General features: G+C 55.6%; 6 protein-coding genes across 6 annotated transcripts; 2 read left to right on the forward strand and 4 right to left on the reverse strand.

Moving 5' to 3' along the window:
- Positions 1-665: 665 nt before the first annotated feature.
- On the reverse strand, positions 666-1,425 carry PG998_013850 (uncharacterized protein; the record flags this gene model as incomplete). The annotated part of the gene is made up of 2 exons (XM_066880666.1): positions 666-1,208; positions 1,234-1,425. 2 exons carry the CDS (start codon positions 1,423-1,425, stop codon positions 666-668), a joined length of 735 nt encoding a protein of 244 aa, XP_066724805.1.
- A 2,221-nt stretch (positions 1,426-3,646) lies between these two features.
- On the forward strand, positions 3,647-4,865 carry PG998_013851 (uncharacterized protein; the record flags this gene model as incomplete). The annotated part of the gene is made up of 3 exons (XM_066880667.1): positions 3,647-3,760; positions 3,823-3,907; positions 3,952-4,865. The coding sequence occupies 3 exons, from the start codon at positions 3,647-3,649 to the stop codon at positions 4,863-4,865; spliced, it is 1,113 nt and encodes a 370-aa protein (XP_066724806.1).
- An 815-nt stretch (positions 4,866-5,680) lies between these two features.
- Positions 5,681-8,838, forward strand: PG998_013852 (uncharacterized protein; the record flags this gene model as incomplete). The annotated part of the gene is made up of 4 exons (XM_066880668.1): positions 5,681-5,797; positions 5,868-6,190; positions 6,257-6,451; positions 6,543-8,838. The coding sequence occupies 4 exons, from the start codon at positions 5,681-5,683 to the stop codon at positions 8,836-8,838; spliced, it is 2,931 nt and encodes a 976-aa protein (XP_066724807.1).
- A 557-nt stretch (positions 8,839-9,395) lies between these two features.
- PG998_013853 (uncharacterized protein) lies at positions 9,396-11,250 on the reverse strand (the record flags this gene model as incomplete). Its single annotated transcript, XM_066880669.1, has 3 exons — positions 9,396-9,526; positions 9,598-10,897; positions 10,963-11,250. The coding sequence occupies 3 exons, from the start codon at positions 11,248-11,250 to the stop codon at positions 9,396-9,398; spliced, it is 1,719 nt and encodes a 572-aa protein (XP_066724808.1).
- A 440-nt stretch (positions 11,251-11,690) lies between these two features.
- On the reverse strand, positions 11,691-12,710 carry PG998_013854 (peptidase S33- proline iminopeptidase 1; the record flags this gene model as incomplete). The annotated part of the gene is made up of 2 exons (XM_066880670.1): positions 11,691-12,535; positions 12,596-12,710. 2 exons carry the CDS (start codon positions 12,708-12,710, stop codon positions 11,691-11,693), a joined length of 960 nt encoding a protein of 319 aa, XP_066724809.1.
- Positions 12,711-13,314: 604 nt separating this feature from the next.
- On the reverse strand, positions 13,315-14,123 carry PG998_013855 (uncharacterized protein; the record flags this gene model as incomplete). The annotated part of the gene is made up of 2 exons (XM_066880671.1): positions 13,315-14,016; positions 14,076-14,123. 2 exons carry the CDS (start codon positions 14,121-14,123, stop codon positions 13,315-13,317), a joined length of 750 nt encoding a protein of 249 aa, XP_066724810.1.
- Between the last annotated feature and the right edge of the window lie 76 nt (positions 14,124-14,199).

Raw genomic sequence — 14,199 nt, forward strand, 5'->3', positions numbered from 1 at the left:
TTTTCTGTTTTCTGTTTCCGATCAAACTAGAAGGTAATGTTTTGGGCGGCAGTAGACGAGTTTATATGATGGATTTTCTCTGCCAAAACTAAACATTACACACCGAACAAGATTTCTTGTCTGAGTATTTGCGACTGCGGATGTTACAACAGACAGTGGCGAAGCGAGCTTGTTATAATTATAATACGTTCGTCTCGAAGGAAGATGTTCGCTCTCCCGATGCCAATAGAAAGTGGTGGAGTCTAGATCTGTTCATAGCCATGACTAGCGGTTTGATATGTCCTATCAATCCCGAATGACCAACCCGGCCACGAATCAGGATAGGCGTCCGTTGCTGTTGCCGAGTGCGACAAGGACTCGGCGTGTGGGCGGCCCCTTGGCACATCTCAACGCCGCGTCCAGCCCACGTGGTTCTCTGTTTGTGCTAGTACTTGAGCTTGATGCTACTATTTCCGTCACCCCCTATCCATTTGTATGTCGGAGGCCTCTGGGCCGGGCCTAGGTATCCCTTATTCCCACTGGTGTGCGACGACTCATGGCTATCATCAACGTGGCGGGAACAAAGCCGCTGGGAGCCACAACCCGGCACTCTTCCGGCCGTTGCGCCAAGCTTGGCAATGCAGTCAATTGGGAGATACCGATATGGATCCATCACTGATTCCCTATTACCATGTTCCTCTATACGGCTTCAAAGCGTCGTGCAGCTTGCCCCAAAGTCCGCCATGCCACTCGCGAATCTCGTTCCACTCGGGCACCGTCTCGCAGAACATCATCAGCCAGCCGCCGATGATGATATCGGCATAGTCCGCCTTTTGCCCCCAATGAAAGGGCCATCCGAGAACCGGAAGTATTTGGCCACATCTCCCAAGGAATTCTGAAACGCGTCCAAGATCTTCTTCCGCGCCTCGCCGCGCACAATGAGCTCGTCGTACGTCTTGACCCCCCATCCGCCGGCAAAACTCGGCCTTGCACTGCTCCTCCGTCTCCGGGTTGAACGGCATGCCTTGGCTGGCCAGGGCCGCGCCCATGGGGAAGACGTTGTCCATGTGCGCATTGAAGGACGCGTACAACCCAATTGACGACGCGTTCGGGAACAAGGAGGGGGCCTCGGAGTATTTTCTTTCCAGGTACACGGCAATGTCGAACGAGTCGCCGACTACCGTGTTGTCGGCAGAGGGGTCCTTGAGAAGCGGCAGCGTGTAGAACGGCTCGCCATCCCCAAAAAAAGCGTACCGGGTCCGCGCCCAAGCGCTTGCGGACGGACGTGACGTCGGCCAGGTCGACCCATTCCGTGGTGAAATGGGCACATTTGAAGTTCAGTGCATACCGGGCCTTCCAGGGATTGGGCGCGAAGGGGTGGACAGGGGGGCCGGAAGCGATGTCGTAGAAGACGATCGGGTCGGATGACGACGTGCTTGAAGCCATGGTAGCTGGTGGGACGATATGAGCTTGGTGGAAGTCGGATTAGTAGATGATGGATGTCGTAAATAGCCGGTGTGATGTCATTGGTATGCATGTATGTCTCTACGCGAGAAAGGACGGGCTGGGAGGCTACCATTTATACTCTTTGAAGCTGGACGTTGAATACTGGTACGGGACTATGACGGCTTCACGTGTATGATGTTCATCCTGAATCACTATTACGGGGCTCTATGGCGGCTCCACTTGGCTTGACAGCTGCGATGCGACGTACATTGTCCGCAATTAATCTTACTTAAAGTCTATATGTCAGAGATAGGTGAGCCTGATACTAGAAAGTAGTAAAAGCCCTAGCCCCTTTTCCAGCTGCCTGTCGTTTCCCTGCTTCTTCAATCTCCTCTATCTGTTTGCGAAATCCGTCAAGGCTATAGATCGTGTCTTTTTCAAACGCCCCTTCGCGGACAAACAGCTGATACATATGAAGGCCGACATCCTCGTCTGGGAAATTTTCTCGTAAATGACTAATCCAAGTGCAGGCAAGACTGAGCTGATCTTCCAACTGGAACGCCGACTTGGGCAGGCTGGCAATAATCCTACCCCAGCGCGCCGCTTCTTCAACTGTAGTATCCGGGTGAAGAAGACTATACGACAGCGTCTCGTTGACGGCGCCAGTTGGATTCCACTCCACTTCTTGATCTAAACGCCGAAACCAGTGGTTCAGGATCGCCAGGCGCCTCAAAGACGAGCTTTCTCTAACTTCATTTCTGCTCAACAAGTCACCGAGGCAGGACTCTGAGCTTTCCCTACCGCCAGCGTTGATGGTTTCCTTGATGCAGTTGGAACAAGGGCCTTGTATTCTCCGCGAGGAGAAAGCTTCATAACCTACACTCTGACAGTAATACTGTGCGTGGGGGCTTTTTGCGAAGATACAGATACAGATAGCACCCGTGGCTCTTTGCAATGCTTTTCGTTCCGTATGTTGGCATTCATACCGATGTAAGACGATAAACCCACACATTTTGAGCGGCGTTAATAGTTGATGTTCGGCTGAGATATCCGCAGTGCCCATTTCACCCACCAGAATAGCTCTTGATATATATTTGGGAGTTCATATTAACGTGCCTAGAAACAAGCTATCTACCTGCAGCGCAACAACCTGGTTGGGACGTAGGGTCTCGCCTCTGGGGCTTTCCTTTCCTTTGTGCTCACTAAACGAAAGGCGACAACAGCATAGTTATCGGATTGCAAACAAAGAACGTAGTGAAACAGGCCCCAGAGTTCAAAGAAACAATGAATTCATTGCTGTTGAGACCTTCGAGTTCTTCCAGCATGCACGCGTCAGTTCTATAATTGGTGGAGAGTATAGGGCAAGACGAGGCGGGATTGAGTGCTTCATGATGGCTTGGCTGGGCGGCTCTGATGTCCCCTGGCGAGGAAGGATCTGTCCAGGATACCAGGCCAGCGTGCAGGAGCCGGCAGTGAATACCACCCTGTTCGTGGGCGCATTGATCAAACTCGCGATGGTGGCAGTGCCATGTGTCGCGGCGTTGTGGAGTCGGTGCCGTGTCGGATTGGACCGCAGCAGCCCAGTCGGTTCGGCAACGATGATCCTTGTCGGGCCATCTTTAACCACTCAGCCTCCGATGGCGCGAGGTTGGAGATCGATCGGTATCAGATGGGCCCCGTCCAAAGCCCCCTGTCGCTATGATACCCATAACCTTAATGCCCAGCAGGGGAGGCGGTTGCGCGAAGTCCTGGAGAAGCTCAATCCTGACCACCGATCTGAGCATCGTGACGAAGATCACCCACTATGGATCCCCTTTAATCCCGACTTTGCAGGTTCGAAACGTCTCTAAGGCCCTCATCGCAACCGCTTCGGGGGACTGCGCCTCGAGTTCCTTTCGCAACGTTCGGCAATTGGTGTCCCACCCCGAAGCCCTATGAGACCATGTCTTCTCGACCCATTCGTCCACATGTGTCGTTGCTCGCCCATCCCATATAAGGGAAGCCGTCTGTATGCCCGAACCGAGCCTGTTCCTCTTCTCTTCGGTAAATCGGAAGCCTGCACTGTCATTCATTTTTCGCCTTATCTTTCCGTCTTGTTCTTAATGTGCAATATCACTAGCGGGCAGTGGACACATTCTCTTGCTGTTGATATATATCCTAGAGAGACACACACCGAGTTCCATTTCGAAATATACCCGGCCGACGCCATAACTTACTCACAATGAAGTACCTACTCGCCCTTACACAGATATTGCCCTTGGCACTTGCCACCGGAGGCGCCATGCCAGCAGCGCCGCCGGCCGGCGGTGTCGCCGCTCCCCCAGCACAGATGGCCGTCAGCACAGTTTACATTGCCGTTGCATCTTGCGCGACCGGGGCGCCCGCACCCCTATGCAGTGTATTCCATGTGGAGCATCCGGGGCGGCTCCTGCCTCCCCGCCCGCCGGCAAGATGACAAAGCGAACTTGCGGCGGAGGAGCATGTAAGGAGCCATCCGTGTCTTCATCTTGAACCATGAGCTAACAGTCCCCAGGTGGTGGTGGTGCAATGCCCCTCCAATGGCCGGTGGAGAAGCGCCTGCCGGAGGAATGCCTGCTGGCGGCATGCCGGCTGGACATGCGCCTGCAGGTGGAATGCCCGCTGGAGGATGTACTGGACCTTCATGTGGCGGCTCATCGCCAAAGATGCCAGCCGGACATATGCCGCCAGCAGGTGGTCCTCCCCGGCCGCCATGCCAGCCATGCCGCAGCACGGGGGCGCGTCCAAACTCCCCTTGTTGCCCGCAAGGGATGCCAATGGCGGCGCCGCCCGCGTCGATGTGCCCGCCAGCCCCTGCATGCCCCAAATCCCCTCCTCCTGCATCGTGCCCTCCAGTCAAGGCTTGCCCTCCTCCCCCATCCTGCGGAACCCCAAGCGTCCCTGGTATGATGCCGCCCGCCCAGGGCATGATGCCGCCGCCGGCTGGATCAGCCATGCCTCCGCCTGCTCACGGCATGATGCCACCTCCCGCCAAGGGCCAGCCTAGTATGGCGCCGCCCGCAAGCATGATGCCACCTCCGGCTGCCACAATGCCACCTTCCAAGGGCTTGATGCCGCCGCCGCCCTCGAACAACCTACCAAGCATGGGACCTCCAGCCGCGGCACCTCCCGCCATGTCCTCGGCCCCGCCGATGATGATGCCGCCTCCGGCTGCCACTCCACCCTTTTCCATGGCGCCGTCCTCGCCACCACCCAAGGCCACATCCGTCGTGGTCGCACCACCGCCACCCATGGTCACCGGTACACCCAGTACCAACACGAGCAGCCCAATCACCAACGGCACCATCAACCGGCCCGCGCCCACGCAGAGCATCATCACGGCCGAGGCGGCGCCCCGTCTCCAGACCTGGGGCGGTAGCTTGTTCGTTGCTGCGGGCCTGGCTTTGGCCTTCTCCTTGTAATGATAAAAGTTTTGATGATATGAAACAACAACAACAGCGATGTCTCTTGAGGATACATAAGTACATGCTGATCGGCTAGGCCGTCTTTAAACAACAAGAAGAGAACAGGCTTTCACTCTACGAAACCATCACACGCTCATTCCGCCCGTCTATGAACAAAAAGGTAGGATACCTGTTCCGGCTAGAGGCCGCTATCCACAGTCACGATCTTTCATTGTACATATATATGTTTGATACATACCGACCCCTCGCCTATCGGGGGGAGCTATAGAAGAGTTCAAGCAATTGAAGCTATGATCTCAACGATAAGTGCATTTATTCCACTGCTTGCTTGGGCTCTCAAATTTGGTCCTGCATGGCACGTCTTGGAACACTGGTAGTATTATAAGACTCGGGGACTTACACGTGTTTGGCTGCCCAGAGAAGAGCAGCGCATGGCATCGGAAGCCGACGGGGTGAATGGGGCAGTGACTCATCGAAAGGCCCCCGGTCAGGGTTAAACGGGAACTGCATGGAGGCTTCTGCCTAGAAAGACTGTTTTCGCAGGCGTTAGAAGCTTATACGCTGACCGTCCCTTATCATAGTCAAGATGCCGGTCCACCGTTGTCGGGCTGCGCCGCAGACTACGCGGAGTCACACGCCAACCTCGCAGCTAGGCCATCGTCATTGAGCCTGCTTACTAGCACCACCCACCCACCCGGGTATAAGAAGACGCAAAATCTCGAGAGTATCGTCCTGCGCATTCTGTAGATTCGCTTACACTCTGTACCTCACTATTTTACCTGGGAGTCAGGATTGGCTTGCAACCAGACACGATGGACGGGCCACCCGACAACCCTCGCATCTGCGCCATAGCAAAGAGGATATCCCCATTGCCGCCAGAAATTATTGCTCCCATCATTGCCGACCAGCAGCTCCATCGCGTTCTGGAGGTAAGTGTTCTTCGAAAACAGCCGTGATTCTTGTACTGCCTTGTATATGTAGCTAATGGGGTGATCATAGCTGTCGCTTGCCCCAACTGCTGGCCCCAGACTTCTTTGGGCGATCAAGAACTCTCTGCAGTGGAAATGGCTGTTCGTCCGCGAGGATGGTGTCAACCAGATCGAGGAGTTCCGGAAGCTGTTCCAGGCCGCCAACTTTCTGTCTTGGATCTGGTGTCGACAAGTAGCCATGCAAATACCCAGCATGGCTAGGAGATATCACCTCGATGTCGACAGTAGAAGCAAAGCAACGTCGCTAGAGCAGCTCCAGCAGGACTTCCTCTCCGTCTTTCTCAACATCCTTCCGCTACCAGGGGACACGCGATGGCGACTCAAAGGACTACGGTAAGTAGTAGCACCACGATCTTCTAGCACGCAATTGCACGATGCACTTACTGACTGACTTAACAGTCATGCGGAGCTTGAGTCTATCACACGATTCTTGCCCAGGGACATCTTAACGCGCATCGAGTCCTCAGAAACGCCTGAAAACGTGCAGATGCCATCACTGGAGGAGTGCATGCGGTCCAAGGAATCTATGGTAGAGCTCACATCAGCCGTCATCGACCACAAATGGACTGCCCAGCAGGCTCAAAACTTCTTGCCGTATCTTGCACAGGCTCTCAAGTTGCAAGGCATAGCCAAATCGCAAGAGCTTTCTCGCCTGGCTGATCTAAAAGAGGTGTTTCCATCCGAGCTCAAAAGAGCCGTTCGCCCCCCAGGACCGCCGGGAATCAGCCACACAGCATACCCTGGACGGTCTGCGCCGCGATGCTCAGCGCATGCTCAACAAGCCCATCTGCACCTCTGGGAAAATCAGCACTTCCAACATTCTGAAACCGCGTAGATACTCGTGCCGTTTCCGGTATCCACATCCGGCCTTGGTCCCTGCCGACTGGGTGTTGCGTCTCATTTGTACGACGCTGGAGCGATATCCTCTACCCGGGGATGGCGACGCTACTAAAGTTGAAAATGAGGGTCATAGTCTGAGGTATCCTCCAGAACTAATACCAGACCTCCGCCAATGCATTGAGGGTATGCCAAACATACTTCAATACACCGGTATCTCTAAGTTTGCTCGATATAGAGAATTGGGAGCCAACATTACGCATGTCAGCTACCTGAAAAAGACGGAACATGCATCGCCCCACTGTTACACCGAGTTGGACTGGCTTGAGGCTCTTCTTCGATGCGTCAGCTGGGTCAAGAGCGAGGCCCCGGAGTTGGTTCAAGAGTGCTTGAAGGTTCCCGCCGACAAGTCTGGTAACGGACCTGAAACTCCGGGCATTAGAAAGAATATCCTGGCGCCTGTGCCTGACTCGCTTCTCGAGTACGAGCAACTTCTAACCCAGGAGGACTATGAAGCTTACATCGCTGGGGAGTCAGCCGAAGTCATCGCACAGCAGCTTCGCCTCGACTCTTCCTTGGGCAGCGGCCACCTGAACCAGCTCCCGTCTCTTTTGGCACTATACCTGCCGCGAATCCCTACGGAACGCGCGCGGGACATAGCGGCATGCCTACTTCCAGGGGCCGATAGAACGGTGCGCGAGGTCATGTACCAAGATATGGTGAAGAAAGCCGTAACCGCGATTAGGAGGAGCCCCGACAGAGTTTCACTCCAAGAGAGCATGGGTCTCACGTTAAGTCCTGTGATAGACGCGTCCGCGGCGGATCTCTCGGCCGAAGGGACTTGGGGGTGCTGCGCGACTACGTCGCTGCCCAACCGGCACGGACCGGCGGTCCCTTGCGTTATTGCTACGTTTGCCAAATGGTCATCCAACGCCGTCACAAGGTATTCCCGAGTATATGTGAGCCTTGTGGGGAGTTCAACATCGCCGGGTCGGCAGTTTCCCTCCCACCCAATCTTAAGCTGGACGGGAAAGTTGCTCTGGTTACTGGCGGTCGCATCAACTTGGGCTTCCACACTGCCCTCCGGCTGCTCCGATGTGGTGCTGCGGTCATCGTCTCGACGCGGTATCCGGAAGATGCGATTACTCGGTATAATCATGAGAGCGACTCTTCCGTCTGGAGAGAGCGGCTCAAAATCATTGGTGCCGACTTCAGGGCGGCCAGCGATGCGTTCCAATTGGTGGAGCAAGTACGAAACCTCGTTGGGCAGATGGGGGGTGCTGCACATTCTGATCAACAATGCAGCTCAAACACTCACCGACAGCAGGGAAAAGGAGCAAAATGCCGTGTCAAGGGAGAGGCTGTTGAAGGGCCAGGAAACTGAGAAGTCAATGCTGATAACACACTCGTACGAGCCAAGGGTTCGCGGCGTCACTGACCATCACTTGATTGAATCCGCCAGCGCTGGGGGAGCGAACCTCGAGAGCATTGAAACTGCGAACGTTTTAGGGGCGGATTCAAAGAATTTAGCATGCCGAGGGACTGATTCGAGTTTATCAGTCGCCGGGGGCAAAGACGGTCCATCGTCGTGGGTGCAGACTCTGGCCGACATACCCTACGAAGACGTCATCTCGGCGCACAGCGTCAACACGTTCGTCCCGCTGATCCTCATCCGCGAGCTGATGCCGCTGATGAAGCACGCGCCGGTGCACTTCACGAGCGGCCAGGGTGTCAGGGGCCCCCACCAACCTGGGCCGGGGGCCTACATCGTCAACGTGTCGTCGCGCGAGGGCATCTTCGAAAGGTCGCCCAAGAGCGCCTCGAAAAACGGCAAGCACGTGCACACCAACATGTCCAAAGCCGGACTCAACATGATTACGGAGACGGAGGCGTACACGGCCTGGAGGCTGTCGCGCGTTGCCATGAACACGGTCGACCCGGGCTACATGAGCGCGGCGCCCGAGTGCGAGCAATCCCACGGCGGGGAGAGGCCGATCGGGTGGGAGGACGGCGCTGGGCGGGTGCTTTGGCCCATTGCGATAGGGGAAAAGTCCAGAACAGATCAGAGGTCGGAGCCCATTTGGGGGCGGTTCCTTAAACATTACGGCGCTACGAGGGTTGACGTGCGACTGGGTCGAGGATGAGATGGAGTTGGAGACTATCTACCCAACCAGATGCAGGCGGGGTGCCATTTGAGTAGTTGCCTTGGGGCATTTGATTCATTGGCACTTAACTTGCTCAGTACATAGCACTCGATAAGTACCCATTATCTTATCGAAAGGCGCGATGGCAGAGTGGTCTAATGCGATAGACTTGAATATAGCGCTTGAAAAAGCCCCATTCCAGGTATCTATTTCCTTCGGGAGCGCAGGTTCAAACCCTGCTCGCGTCGTTTCTTTTTTTTTTTGCTCCTTTTATCCTCCAAGGTCAAATGGCGGTGACTCCTAAACAGTGTTTCTACTCTAGAGCCATGCCCACTAACAACAACTAGCGGTGCGCGGGCTAGTCGGGGCGAAGTCTGGGGCAACCGGGGGTGCGCAGCTCATTCCACCAGGTGCAACTTGCCCCGATCTCGTCGTCGCTTGCCAAAAAGCATTCCAGCAAACATCATTCTTCACATTACCCTCTTGTTGCTGGATTGCGACTTGGAAGGCTAGCATTATCTTGATCACTATCTCAATGGCATCCTAAGCCAAGATGCTCATGTTGCAAGAGACCCTTTCTTGAGCTCTCCTTCGAGCCACTCGGCAATAGCTAGCAGCTTCTCCTCCTGATGTCTCCTGCCAACGATCTGCAGCGAGACCGGCGCGCCATCGTAGATCTCTGGGTCATCTGTCGGCCTCATCATCAGTGCTGGTTGATTACGATGGGATTAATTTCGTCGGCTGCTGGGGAATACTTACAATCACTCTGTATCTTCTTATCAAGCTCGCTGACCGGTTGGTAGCTCGTGTCCACCACATCGTCCGTCCGATCCACCTTGGTGATGGGCACCACGACGCTCGGCAGATCCAACCCATTAACAAAGCTGGTGTAGCCGATGTAGTCGTACCGACCCGGCCGGGCGGCGGCGAAGGGCGCACATGGTGCCACGAACACGTCGGCTGGGCGGTGGCGCTCTGCTGTGCCACTCGATGCCGCGGTGCTGTTCCAGTAGTCCAAGTACTCCTTGCGGCACTGCCGCAGCGCGCGGTTATTCTCGGCGATGGATGAGGCGTCAGCTTGTGGCCGTTCTTGCCAGATGTCGAGGGTCTGCACCGCCCACGGCTCGCCCGACAGCGCGAAGTCCTTGCGCACGTCGGCGCCCCCGTCGTAGAGCCACGTCTTGTAGGTGAGCTCGTTGACGCGCTGTAACAGGTGCGGTGGCGGCTGCCACTCGAACACTTTATTACCGGACTGCAAGATGAGGTCCCGCAGCAAGCCCAGGGCGCGCTTGACCGGCGGGTGCGGCGCCACGGCGCCGTCGTGATCGAGGAACCCAACGCTAAGTTGCGACGAGGCGATCAAGTCCTTGGTCTGCGCTTCGAGATCTCTACGCCATGGTATTTCTGTGACCAGCGGGTCGTGGAGCCAGGGCTCGGCAGACAGGATCGACTTCGTAAGGAGCTTAACGCCGCCCGCCGAGGAGGCCAATGGTCCAACGACGCTGAGCACCGAGTTCTGCCCGTCCATGGAGTTGGCAACTCCCCCGTATGGTAATCTACCTGATGTCGGCCGCAGTCCGAAGAGCCCGTTGAAAGCAGCCGGGATGCGGATCGACCCGCCAATATCGGTACCAAAACCACCCGGCGATCCACCGAGGGCAATCAACGCCCCTTCGCCGCCGGAGCTGCCGCCGCACGACAGGTTGCGGTTGTGGGGGTTCCACGTGTACTCGATGATGTTGTTGACTGTCTCGCCGCACATGAGGGTGTGCGGCACGGCCGTCTTGCAGTACAGCACCGCCCCGAGCTGGCGCAACTCGCGCACCATCTCACTCTCGAAGGTCATGCTGCGCGAGTCTCCCTTCTGGCCCTGGAAAGTGCCGATCCAGCCCACATACCCCATAGTCGTCTCCACGCCCTTGATGTGGAACTGGTCCTTGAGGCTCACGGGCAAGCCGTGCAGGGGGCCTTTGGGTTCGCCATGATCAGCAAAGTATGCGTCGAGCTCCTTGGCATCTGCCAGCGCGGCATCGAAGAACGTCTCGTGAAGGCAATTGACCTGATGAGTAAGGTAAGCGGTACGGTTTTAGCCAGCCCGTGATGATTTCCTGCTGAGGTACGTACCAGTTGATGGCTCAGGGAGGCGCGGTGGCAGAATGCTTGGATGACCTCGACGGCCCTCCATGCACCGGACGTCGTTTTCTCGACGATACCCATGGCGTCGGTCTCAGTGATTTCAACTTCCTTTGCTGACAGGAACTGCCGGATATAGGCACCTGTCACATTGCGCTGCTCTTCTACGGTGGGTATCTTGGCAAGACGCCATTCTTCGGGGATGGAGCCAAGAATGGCCTCACGCTTTGCGGTGGCCAGTGTTTGCCACGAGGTCAAGGTGTCGCCATTGCTACACATGTTTCGGTCTGAGCTCATGTGCCTATTTTTATATGCACTTCTGTATAGTCAGTCTTGAAAGGTCTACAAGCCCGAACTTTAAGTCAGGATAGTATATTTATAGTCCAAGACGTTTGCTTCAAAGTGATACGGCCGGTGGGAAGGCGGGGTAGCGCTGTTGGGGCCAAGTCCAATATGGAAGGTGATGCGGCTTATCAACATTCCAGCTGCGTGGATGATACGACGGTCTCCTACCCGTACCAACCTGAGAGGTATGTCCACTGTCCTATCGATCGATGTTCGGTCAATGAATCACTTTGGTTATGGCATTGGCCTGTCAACACGTGTGCCGTCACAATTTATGGCTACTGAAGTACACGTCAACTATGTCGCACCAGCTTGCCCAATTCCCTCTTCCTTGAGTGGCAAGACATTTGCCCGACTTCATTTCTCGTCTCTCGTTACAACTTGGCATACTCATCAACGACCGCCTTCAGCTGCTTGAAAGTAGCAGGCTCCATGGCACTGTGTCCCGCGCCATCCATGATGTAGAGCTTCGACTGTGGGAGCGCCTCTTGCAACCTACAGGCCCACTTCGGCGGGCAGAGAAGGTCGAGCCGGCCCTGGACAAGGCTCGTAGGTATATGGCTGATTTTGGCGACATTGTCGGGCCGGATCAGCTCGAATGGCTCGAGGAACATGTCGTTGACGAAGTAATGAAGCTCCAAGCACGAGTGCGACATGACCCAGCTGTCGTTGGCAAGCATGGCCTGGATCTCGGGGCTGGGCTCGACCGTGCTCATCGACATCTCGCGCGTGGTCCAGACGCGAGCCGCGGCGACGCGCGCGGCGTAGTCGCCCGTCGTCACCAGCTGGTGGAAGCTTCGCTCCGGGTGCGCACGCTGCTCGGCCGTGGGCAGGTACTCGAGAAACGCCTTCTGGACGTCCGGGTAAAACGCAGCGCCCGACTCCTCCGACCACGACATCTCTTCCCGGGAGCCGAGGAAGATGCCCCGCAGGACCAGCGAGCCCACCATGGCCGGATGGGCCTCGGCATAGGCAAGCCCCAGGGTCGAGCCCCAAGAGCCCCCGAAGGCCATGTGCCACTTGGAGATGCCGAGGTGCTCGCGCAGCGCCTCAATATCGGCGACGAGATGTTGGGTGGTGTTGTTGCGGAGCTCAGCGGCAGGGGTGGACTTCCCGGCACCCCTTTGGTCGAGCAGTACGACTCGGTAGATTTCCGGGTTGAAGAAGGCCGTGTTCCCCTTTGATGTGCCGCCACCCGGACCGCCGTGGAGGAAGATTACTATGATGGACAGTTAGCTTCCGAGTCATGCTGCACTTAGGCATAACTTATGTAGCTCACCTGGTTTTCCGTCTCGTGATCCGTACTGCTCATAGTGTAAGCTGTGGATGTCGTCGACTTTGAGAAATCCCGCGTCGAAGGCATCATCGTGCGCGTATCCGACATCTGTAGCCATGATGAACCGTGATACAACCTGGGAATGCAAGCTAATAGTGGATTGTAATGGAGAGAAGTGTACGAGAAAAAACAGGCCTTTGATCTACCTGAGGGGTTGGTTAAATAGGTTGCTGTCGATACAACCTTACACCATGAGTCACTTTCACGTACGAGGGCTGGGAGGGGAACAGATTACGGGTGTAGTGCTTACGCCAGATGCATCAGCCAATCAAACAGGGCCGTTCGAGAGAAGCTAGAGGACGAGCCTTGAAGCAGCAGGTAGGCATATTTTGTCACTGAGTTACTGGACAAGGGCAGCAATCTGGAATTGATGGTTCGCTTGGCAGGTAACTGTCCGTTTCATATCGTGGTAGGATACGGATCATCAAGATGTCTGTACCTGCCATATATTGTGCAACTACTGCCCAAGCATCGCCATTGCATGCATAACTGCAGGGGAGCTCAGCCAGACCCTCCATGGTGTACATAGAACCGGCCACACACAAGAGATCGACGTCCCAGCCGACGAACACGAACGCTGATCATGAACCGGCTCAGAGACCAGTCGGGTCCCTTATCTGATGGCCTCCAAAGGTTTTATTATGTGAGACACCGGCAGCGCTTCAACTGCCCTTGGGCGTGGTGTTATCAACCAATGCCTGGATAAGAGATTGGGTTACTTCTAGACCAACCTGCACTTCGTCGTCGGTTCCTAGTGGCGGAACATGGAAGAAGACAGTGCTCTTCTTCTTTCCCTTCTTCTCCATCTCAAGCAAGCTCAGATAGTAGATGAATCCACACACGTACGTCCCCACGTCATCACTCAGGCGCACATCGACGCACTTCAGTTCTTCCTTGAAGCCTTTGAAGCCCTTCTTTCCACTTCCTTGGGCCTTAGCTCCTACCCCCGAGGACGAAGAAGACGGCAGTCTCAGCCGGGCTTGGGCCACCGAGTCCTCCCAGGAGCCAACAACCTGTTCCAAGGGCAAATCGGTCACCAGAGATCCTGCTGATTTGCCAAACCGAGCCTTATTGTCGGCTCGGGTAAAGACGCGCCTCGCGATGTCTGGGATCTCATGGTATCCCTCTTTCGGCGCGCTACTCTCGACGGCGAAGTAGTCCCGCTCCATGGCCAGGCCCATGTGGACGACGATGTCGGGGTCATGGTCTGCAATCAGCTTGGGCACCACTTCAGCGATCTTGTGGTACGCTGCAGGAATCGGCTCTGGATGAGCTATAATGGTGATGTTGCCACCTGATGAAAGGGTCTGCGGGAGGCGACAGACAATCTCATAGGACGGGTTCTTAACAACATCCAAGAATGGCTGAGACAACTGTTAGTAACGCTGTTTATCAGATGGATTAACTTATAGGGGCTACTTACTCCGAAGCCAGTTACGAGCACCTTTGTGGTGTTTTTCCCGCTAGCCATTGCAAGAGACAGAACAGTTTTTCTATTATCGCAATATCAACTAGTGTATTCGATGCCTCAACACTTTATATAAATG

Source organism: Apiospora kogelbergensis (genome assembly GCF_038363985.1).
Source record: "Apiospora kogelbergensis strain CBS 113332 chromosome Unknown utg000009l_segment0_segment0, whole genome shotgun sequence".
Lineage (NCBI taxonomy): Eukaryota > Fungi > Ascomycota > Sordariomycetes > Amphisphaeriales > Apiosporaceae > Apiospora > Apiospora kogelbergensis.